Source organism: Triticum aestivum, chromosome 3B (genome assembly GCF_018294505.1).
Source record: "Triticum aestivum cultivar Chinese Spring chromosome 3B, IWGSC CS RefSeq v2.1, whole genome shotgun sequence".
In the NCBI taxonomy this organism is placed as follows: Eukaryota; Viridiplantae; Streptophyta; class Magnoliopsida; order Poales; family Poaceae; genus Triticum; species Triticum aestivum.
The window spans coordinates 38,952,955-38,963,299 of record NC_057801.1 but is presented as its reverse complement, the minus strand read 5'-3'; the positions used below and the strand labels follow the sequence as shown (position 1 = coordinate 38,963,299).

The 10,345-nt window shown below is 41.9% G+C and overlaps 1 protein-coding gene across 1 annotated transcript in view; it reads right to left on the bottom strand.

Moving 5' to 3' along the window:
• Positions 1-2,963: 2,963 nt before the first annotated feature.
• LOC123068446 (LEAF RUST 10 DISEASE-RESISTANCE LOCUS RECEPTOR-LIKE PROTEIN KINASE-like 2.4) overlaps positions 2,964-10,345 on the bottom strand; it is a 9,088-nt gene continuing 1,706 nt past the window's right edge. The window contains exons 2-4 of the mRNA XM_044491030.1: positions 4,907-4,942; positions 3,577-4,642; positions 2,964-3,483 (exon numbers count right to left, since the gene is read on the bottom strand). Of these exons, the coding sequence (XP_044346965.1) occupies positions 3,378-3,483; positions 3,577-4,642; positions 4,907-4,942 (1,208 nt within the window). The 3' untranslated portion in view covers positions 2,964-3,377. The remainder of the gene's footprint in view (positions 3,484-3,576; positions 4,643-4,906; positions 4,943-10,345) is intronic.

The window sequence follows — 10,345 nt, the reverse complement described above, 5'->3', positions numbered from 1 at the left end:
TCTTCCTCTTCTTCTTCTTCGTCTTCTTCCTCTTCCTCTTCCTCTTCATCTTCTTCTTCTTCATCATCATCATCATCTTCTTCTTCTTCTTCTTCTTCTTCTGCTTCTTCTTCTTTATATATAGTTTTTTCTTTTCTGCTTTATTTGTTTTCTTCTATTTATTTTTGTGAAATTTTTTTATATAGTTTTTTCTTTTTTGCCGTGACCCTCTCTACTCTTTCGTCTGAAACCGGCCCTGATACTTTGAAAGATATTGTCCAGTTTGTGCTAGGGGAGCAAATGATGTCAGAAAGGGTTGAAAATCGAGGACGTGGCTTAGAATGGTGCGTACTGAACGCAAAAAATTCTGAAGTTGTAATAAGTTAAAAAAATGAAGTGCCTGTTTTTGTTGTAACACAAGAAGTCCGGAGTTCTAATAAGTTATTAAAAATAAAAAAAGGCGCAAGGCTCGTTAATTAGCTTCAATCCTTTCGGAACAGGGTAGACTACACTGCACACAACTCCGTGCAATCTATTCTATTCCGAAAGGCTTGAAGCTAAGCAAGCTGCAGGTGAGCATTGCGCCTCTCCATCGTTTCTGCACTCACGGCTTATAAACAGCTCCTACTGCCTCTCTCCTAGCGAGGTGGGACTAAAAATCAGCTTAATAAGAAACTCTAGTACCGGTTCATGACATGAACCGGTACTAAAGGAGTTCGTGGGGCCCACGGCCTGACACAGCATCATTAGTACCGGTTCGTGGCATGAACCGGTACTAATTGTTGCCCACGAACCGGTACTAATGATGTCCGCCCGCCTAGCCGTTGGAACCGGCACTAATGGACACATTAGTGCCGGCTCAAAATCAAACCGGCACTAATGTGTCTCAGATTAGCCCCTTTTTCTACTAGTGGCATTTGTGCCGCGCGTACACAATTACGCACTCAAAATACCATGGGCATAGGCGGAGGCACAACGATGATGCGGTCCACAGTGCGGTTCAACCGCCACAAGCCCGCATACTTTAATAACCTTTTTTTTCTTTTAGAACCCTACTTTCGGGCAGCCCCTTCAGAGAACCGGATCATCGGACTTATGACAGGAGGGAAAACCAAGGAGACAAAAGGCTTTGCGCACCAAGGGAATACCCAGGTAGTCTCTGTTAATGATCGTTATACCTGTTTTACATACCCGCATGTGGCCCGGCCTTGGATAGGACATGTCAAATAGTCCTATTTGTTTCTGCTTAATGCATTAATTGTACACATACGCTTGGACGTATTATTTAAATAACAATGGGAAAAAATATACAGTGTCAGCTTATTATTACTATCTTCAAATTTTCCCTAAAATGTTTATTTAATATTACATCCGTACACTTTGGTACGTTCAGTTTGCCAGGGGCTTCTTATGGTGCCCCATAATACGACAAGATAAGCCTGAACACTTTCGACAGTGCGGCACCCCGAACTTATGGCATTATATGCATCAGCTCCGAATCATGTCTTGGGTCAATAGTTGGGTTTGCCCGGCTTCCTTGTTTTGGTACCTTACGTTCTATTATATCGGCTAAGGTAGCGCAGGAAGAACTACTGCGATTGTGTCCCGGTTCTTCCGGACGAGTACCTCAGTAGAGAAAGCCGAAAACTGACTGTCATGATGCGGCGAGAGCTGGTCGCTGTTCGAGGATTCCTTAAAAATCATCACTAAGTATGTCCAAAGAATATCTTATATCATTTTTTATTAGTTGCTTACATGTGATTATTGTCTTCAACTACATGGAATTGGATCTTGGTGCTCATCTTATGCAAGTCATGTGCGATTACTTACTCCAATTATTGTGTCAGTTGCAATGTTTTCATCTTAAGATCACATATCTATTCCATAAACAAAGTTATTCCATTTACGTATTACCATGTGTATATGACTAAGAGTTCCGGCAGCAATGCACGGGGTATCATCTAGTTACCTTAAATTCTCTTCACGCCCCCGAATTTCAGCCAGTTGGGGCCCCTTACTCCCCCTTAATCCAAACAAACACATGGCAATTCAGCCCCAACCCATAAATGTTAATTAATTTTCCATCGATGTACTAGCATTTCTCGTACTCCCTCCGTTTTAAAATATAGTGCGCCCGCGTTTTCCGAGGTTCAACTTTGACCATAAATTTAAGCAACGAGACCGACTACAACGGGAGCAAAAATTATATAATTGAAAACTTCTTTTGAATACGTATTCATTGGTATAATTTTTGCTCTCACCGCAGTTGCTCTCGTTGGTTAAATTTATGGTCAAAGTTGAAGCGCGGAAACCAAGGACGCACTATATTTGGAATGGAGGGAGTATGAATGTGTGCATCTGCGGACCAGATCCTTGGAGGAGCCATTCTTTTTGAATGGAAACATACTCAAAGGTGATCTTCTAAAAAATAGAGGAAAAGGGAAGGTAAGGGCAGAGTTGGGCTACGAGAACAAACTGGGCCTGGTTGCTTCTTCGACAAGGCCTATAGCCCAAAACCTCCGACGCGGATCGGCGTTGCTTCGCCGCTGGCTGGCCGGTGTGTGCCCCCAATTCCCCGCACCATCTCGCGCCGCAGTCGCTTCCTTGCCAGCGTGCGGCTGCCCGCAGAGAAGAGCCTGGCCTCTCGCCACGGCATTTCCTGGCGTGTGGATCGCCGCCTCCACGGGTGAGATCACCAACCAACCGTTACGGACCCGCTTGGCGACTACGGCGGGTACGGCGGCGAATGAGGGGCAGCGGAGGCGATGTTGTCTGAGAAGCGGCGCAAACCCTCGGTTCGCCAGCAGAGGGAGAGGAATATGCGCGCGGAGTTGGGCGGTGGTCACCGGCGAGGTTGTCTGCGCGTAAGGACCAAGTAAGTATGTGCCTTCTGCTTCCACGATTTAATCTGCTTGCTATGAATTGGCATATAACATCACAATGTTTAGACTCATATACATTGTATGCATCCGGATTCTGAAATTTTAGGGGCTGTAGTTAGAGCTAATCGCATATATTCAGCTTTGGGGGAAATTTACAGTCAAGAAGGCCTTGGTAGCTGTTTGCCTCCGATGCCTTTTAGCAGTTAGAACTAATCGCATATATTCAGTTTTGGGGGAAATTTACAGTCAAGAAGGCCTTGGTAGCTGTTTGCCTCCGATGCCTTTTAGCAGTTAGAACACAAACATCAGAATTAATGTTATTCCTTCGGTGGTCCGTAACTTCAGACGCTGGCATGTGGATGCTCTTGATTCTAGGTCATGCATACATGGAATATGTTCTACTACAATGCCGAATTTCGCTGCGCTTGTTCAATTTCTGAATGTACTCTAGTACAGGCCATCTTCTCACAGTGTTGGAAATGAATATATGCTCTTTGATTCACATGGCCTATCTGCTCAAAGAGTTGGTGATTTTTGTAGGATTTTTGAATTCACAAGGCTGATCTCCTCAGATTTGTTAGAACTTGAACTTTGTACATCCATATTGTGAGCTGAACTTTCACTGGCATGAGAGATAAGCGCGCAGGTCAAGTTATTGCATAATCATAATTGCACAGAATAACAAAGTAACAAAAAATGTCGGAGAATATCTTACAGCAATCCGGAGAAGTTTTGCTTCGGTGGCATGTCCATGTCATCTGAGCTTCTCTCGAACATTTCTAGAACTTTGGTTATGGTAGGACGATATGCAGGTAATATCTGTACACACCACAATCCAATTAATGTCATCTTTCTTGCGATTTCTTTAGTTTCTCCTGTGACTTCACATGCTTGTAATCCATCATCTTGCGCAAAGTGATCATAAATCCAGTCTGGAAAATACTTTTCACTGGATTTTGCAACAGTTGATTTTACATTTCTCCTTCCTCCAACCATCTCCAAAAGCATCATTCCATAACTATAAACATCTGACTTTGTTGAGACCACTCCAAATGTTCGAGAGTGAACTTCTGGAGCGATGAATCCAATTGTTCCTCTAGCACCAGTCATTGAAAGCTTGCTCTCCTTTGTATGACACAATTTAGCTAGACCAAAATCAGCAATCTTCGGGTTAAAATCCTTGTCTAGAAGGATATTTTGGGGCTTGATATCAAAATGGACGATACGTGTATTACAGCTATGGTGCAAGTATTCGAGGCCACGAGCAATCCCGAGTGCTATCGCATAGAGCCTCTCCCATCCTAAAATTTCTTTGGGGTTCTCTGAGTAAATGTACTTATCCAAGGAACCATTGGGCATGTACTCATATATAAGAGCTCGTTTTGATCCATCCAAACAAAACCCACATAAGCTAACAACATTAACATGCGAGGTCCTTCCAATGCTCATAACCTCATTCACAAACTCGTCCCCATTTCCTTTGCAGTCATGCAAGAATTTCACAGCAACCAGACGACCATCATGTAGTCTTCCTTTGAAGACCACACCATAACCACCTTTTCCAAGCTGATTGTTGCGAGAAGACGTTATCTTCATTACCTCTGAGTACATGTATCTTTTTGGAGCTAGGGATCCATACGACACTATCATTGCCTCGTAATTTTTTTCAGTTTTGCTGCTGGTCTTCTTGCAAAGGAGAAGCCATAGTATTTTCCCTTTTTTGCGCCACACCAAGACATAAATACATGTAAAGAGCAAGGCTCCAGCTACTGATGTCACAGCTGAGATTGGATTAGATCGATATTACTTCCTTTTCTAAACCAGAACTTGTAATTGTAATACAATCATTTGATTTCCAGGACCATTGATAGTTTAAATTTCTCATGTGAGAGTTGCTTGTTTCAATTTTTAATTCTAGAATCAATTTTCAATGATTACATACATGGTAGATTTTTAAGGTAATATTTCAATATAAAAATCACTGCTAGTGAACTACTAATATTTAATTCATTGCATATGAGGAAATGCCAAAAGTTTGAGCTTACCTATTAGCATAATCATCTTGCTAGTTCCCTTGCTACCTGCAATATAACATTTATATAACATTTATGAGTAAAAGCAATGTTGTCCAACAGTACTACATTGGTTGTTTTTCAAAAGAAAAAGAATATCATTGTATATGGACAATATTCTGCCCATGAAGTACAAAGAAAAACATTTCAAGATAGTGAAGAAAACAAATAGAACATGGGCAATATATCTGGCTTCCTTTTGATAGAACAGCCATGTCTATTAAATACAGGTTCGACAAATAAAAAGTTGTAGGCCTGTGCAGATTTATTAGCCTATGAGCAACCACATAAACTTTGATTTATAAGTATGTATTTCAATAACATTGCATTGGATGGTACATTTCAATCTACATGGAAATTAGCAGGAACATGCGTGCTCTGTTAATTTTTCCTGCAAATATCGTATTCCCTCTGTCCAAAAATAAGTGTCATTGATTTAGTACAAAGTTAGTACAACGCTGTACTAAATTAGTGACACTTATTTTGGGACAGATGGGGTATTTACCTGCGGCATGAACCACAGTGTGACAAAACTAAAGTGTTTTGTTATGCTACAGAACTGGACCGGCGGTATGCGTTCTGTTACGTTTACACTAGTCAGGCACTTCTGGATCCTGGCAAGGGCCGGTGGGAGGGCTTCGATTTTAGTCGTTTTTTTCAATCTTGTTAGGGTTTGTATCCTACTCAGGAAGGCGAGACGGCGGCGGCTCCCTGAAGATGGAATAAAGGTCTACCCGCCTAGCTCCCGTTCCGGCGGTGCGTCTAACATCGTTGGTGGGCGTGTGGAGGTGTGTCTCCGGCAGATCTATCTTTGGTGGATTTGCTCGGATCTCGTCGTTGTTCGTCTACGTTCGTGTGTCTTCGGTTCGGATCCTTCCGATCTACGTTATTTTTCATCGGCGGTGGTTGCTGTTCTGGGGTGCTGGTCCTATGGGGCCTTAGCACGACGACTTCCTGACTGTCTACTACAACAAGTTGTGCCCGGCTCCGGCGATGGAGGGGCGATGACGGCGGCGCGCCTTCGGCTCGCTTCGGTACTTGTAGTCGTTGCTAGGTGGTCTACGAATCTGGATGTAATTTTTATTTCTGGTATTCGTTACTGCCATGATTGAAGATGAATAGACTGGAAGTTTTTTCGCAAAAAAAAGGCACTTCTTTATCCATGGGGTAGTAGTTAGCAGGTACGCCCATGCTTTTCCTTAGAATTAAGGAGCTTCTACCCCCGGTTTCATCTATTCAATGAAACTCATAAGACATACTTTTGTGATAAGACATCTGTTCAATTAAGTATTACAACCTCAACCCAAATCTTTTCCAGACTCCGTAATTAACACTGCAAGTTACACATATGAGCTTAAAATGCTGCTACAAAAACACCGCAAAACAACGATCATATCCCCCTTAACTAAAAAACAGAGTAAATTGGACAGAACACCAGCCATGCTAGTAGGAGATAAAAGGAAACCATTTACAGCTAGTAGGTACGTGCATGTTGTGTTCATTTTTCTTGTAATCCCCTCAACTAGTGCGGCCAAATCGAAGACTACTTAGTCTACAAAACTAAACCGGTGCATCTTTTTTTACGGGTCAAACTCACTGTCAGTATTATATATGTGAATCCCTCCCACTAATGATGGACAAAGACACAACTCCAGCACTGGCATTATTGGCAACGCACAGTTCTCTGTACCTGCCTTCAAATGTCGTCAGGCTTGTATGCCCCAGCAAGCCACGCAAATGAGTTATTGAGCAACCGATGTTAGATCGACTGGCGTGGTTCGTGGGTGCCCATGTAAGTGGACGCGGCCGTGCGTGCAGGATTGTGGGTGCAGTTGTAGAGGAATAAGTGCTCCTGATTGGCGTCGCTAATGCGGAGGCCGTGGTCACAGGAGGTGTCCACGTGGAGCTCGATGTCACACACGCTGTCGGAGAGCTAGAGGTTTGGTGACACAGAAGGAGTTTTCTGGGTAGGAGATGATGAGGATCTCATCCAGAGGGAGGCCTTGTCCGTGCTGCCGCGGACTCACGGGTGAACTGGAAGGTAAGCCACACTCGGGCAGGTATGTGCCGTAGAGCCAGAAAGAATACATGATATGGATGTGCCCGAGCACATGTTGTTGCCCATGTAAACCCTAAACACTAACCAGATTCAAAGTATTCTGGAGGGGAGGAAAATGGTAAGAATCCCAACTGTGGCTGAATGCTGAACTAGACTGAATTCCCTAGTGGACAGGTAACATGCATCGAAGAAGGCTCTGCGTCTAATCCTGGTGAGCTCGGTACCACTACCACTACACAACTGGTGGACACAAGAGAGATTTTGGTGAGAAATATAATCTGCCAATTAGATAATCACTTGGGAAAGGAAGGTTTAAAATTTCAGATACAGAAACATTTTGCTCCTTGCTGAAATGACCAAAATTTCGTAAGTTCCATAATTATTTTGGATTTTTAAGACAAATTCTATCAAAATTTGATTGAATATTATATTTGAATTGTGGACAAATAATCATTATTCTAGTCTTCATTTTTCGTGACTTGTAATTATTCAACGAAGTTCGCCGACTAAATTGGTTAAGTGACTGAATCATGCTAGTATTAAACTTACGAATATACGTGTAGTACAAAATTCATTGTCTTTACAAGTAAAAATATCAAAATTGTTTGAACCTAGAACTGAACTGTCATTAGAGGTAATTAATGCTCTGGGATTAAATTTTGCATTAGTCTTAAGTTCTACTCCCTCCAATTCTAAATATAAACCCTTTTAGAGATTTCAATGCAGACCATATATATGAATGTATATAGACATAATTTATAGTGCAGATTCACTCATTTTGCTCCGTATGTAGTTCGTATTGAGATTTCTAAAATGTCTTATATTTAGAACGGAGGGAGTACACAGTAAAATATTTCGGCTGAAATATAGAACCCTGCTCACTAATCCACGCCTCATGAATTTATCATCATGAACAGAAGTGGTTAAGTGACCGAGTCACATGGAACTCACCAATAAGTCTATGTAGCAGTACTAAATTAGATTGTTTTTAGACGTGTGTTTGAACTACATGTCATGGCTGTTGTATATGAGTTAAAACTCGTTTGAGCATTTGAGGTAATACTGGCATACATATATATATATATACATGTCATAGCTGATGTACTCCCGTAATATACTAGCAAAAGAGCCCGTGCGTTGCAACGGGATAGAAAACATAACTCACACTCTTAACCCAACAACCATCACCCAAGACCACAATAGGTCCATCTTCTTTATTTTTGCGAGGCATCATATTTGTGTTGCCGCTTATCCTCCTTCTCACCCTCGCCGGCGATGGCCTCAGTGTTCACACAAAAAAACGTGTTTGAATATGTTTAATCCTAAGGCGTCTCTCTCTCCCTCTCTCCTCCCTCCCTCCCTCTCTCTCTCTCTCTCTCTTTCTCTCTTTCTCTCACTCTCGCGATGTGAAATCTGTTGTTTTTCCCTGCGACATTTTTCAGAGGTATGCATGTGTAGTTATCGATGTTTTCTTTTCCCTATATTGTTATAGTGGGGTGTTTATTTGCAATCCGGGTCGCCGCCGGTACGAAAGGAAAACGGATCTTACGCTATAAATTATATGTTTGCTCCCAAAATGATATTTAAAAAATATTTAACAGGTAAAATTAACATCATATTTAGATTCCACATATTTTTTAATAAAATTTCATATATAATATGTTAAAATCGAAGTTATGGTGTAAAACATACGGATAATTTAGAAAATCATTTATTTGACTTAGATATATTCCAAAATAATTTTAAAAATACTTAACAGGTGAAAATAATCTTATATTCATATTCTACATATTTTTCTCATCAAATTTCATATATAACATGTTCAAATCGGAATTACGGTTTAAAAGATATGGATGATTTAAAAAAACATTGTTCCACTTAAATATGATCCGCGGATGAATTATCTAAAACATGAGGGGGGTTTTCGAAAAATGTAAAATAACGGTTTGGGTGTGACTTAAATCCGGACTGCGGGTTGATTTCAACAAAATACAGGGACTTTTGTGTAAAATATGAATGACGGACGAAAGAAACCCAATTTGCTTTATTATTAGGTATATATATATATATATATATATATATATATATATATATATATATATATATAAGGTGATTTAAAACGAGGTAAAAACAAGATGAATTGATTAACTTTTTCTGTCGGGGAGATGAATTGATTCTCGCAGACAATGAGGTCGGACACGCCGTCGGGGCAGTTGCACTCGAAGGTATCGTAGGTGGTGTTGATCCGGCAAAGCCCACCGCCGTCGACGCATGCCAAGCAATCCCCGTTTGTGTAATTAAGACGAAACCCACCCTTATCAGCCCGCTGTAGCTTGCCCCAGTTGCTCCCCGGTACCCCAACACGGGCACCATGGACACCATGCAGTTCCCCGACACGGGCGCCCGTTTGTTGTCAGGCTTGTAACCCCCAGCAAGCAACGAGAATGAGTTGTTGAGCGACCTATTGGTGCAGTTCAAAGGCACCCATATAGGTGGAGGCGGCTCCATGTGCAGGGCGGTGTAGTTGGATAGGAAGAAGAGCTACTGGTTGGCGGTGCTGATGCTGAAGGGAGCGAGGCCGAGATCACAGGAGGCGGTTACCCGGACCTCGGTGTCATGGGTGCGGTCGGTGAGATCGAAGTTGGTGACTTGGAACGAGCTGTCTCCGTAGGAAATCTCTAGGATGTGGTACGTCCAGATGGAGTTCTGGAGTGAGGCCGTGCCGTTGCGACCGCACCTGACGTGGAAGGCCCGATAGCCGCACTCTGGCACCGAGCGAGAAGGGATAAGCGATGCGGAGGCCACCGCACGATGTTGAGGACAATCAAGGTTTTGAATTCATCAGAAGGGAGGGCGTTTGTGGTTGTGCTAGAGAGGAGGGTGAGGAGAAGCATGGCTGAGCAGTGGCAGCTCCCGAGACGTGAAACCAGTGGCATTTCTGATTTTGTCATGAAGAGAAAAGAGCTTCAAACACCATAAAGATTCATTCTGTTTTAAAGTACTCCCTCCATCCTAAAATAAGTGTAACTGATTTAGTACAACTTTAGTACAATGTTGTACTGAGTTTGCGACACTTATTTTGGAATGGAAGAAGTATCTTGTTTCGAGTTCTTGGCCTGGTAATACTATTAACGAGGCTAATGTGCATTCTTTTTACCAATCCTAGTTCAGTGGGGATGACTTGCTTCGAAGTTATAGGATAATCTATATTGAAAGGAAATTGCTAGCAAGCATGTTAACTAATCATGAAATCATTAATATTTTAAATATCCGTGTTTCATACAATCAAAACCTCATTGAAATATGGCAAAACATCTAGTTATTGACGTAAAAAAACATGTAGTTATTAATAG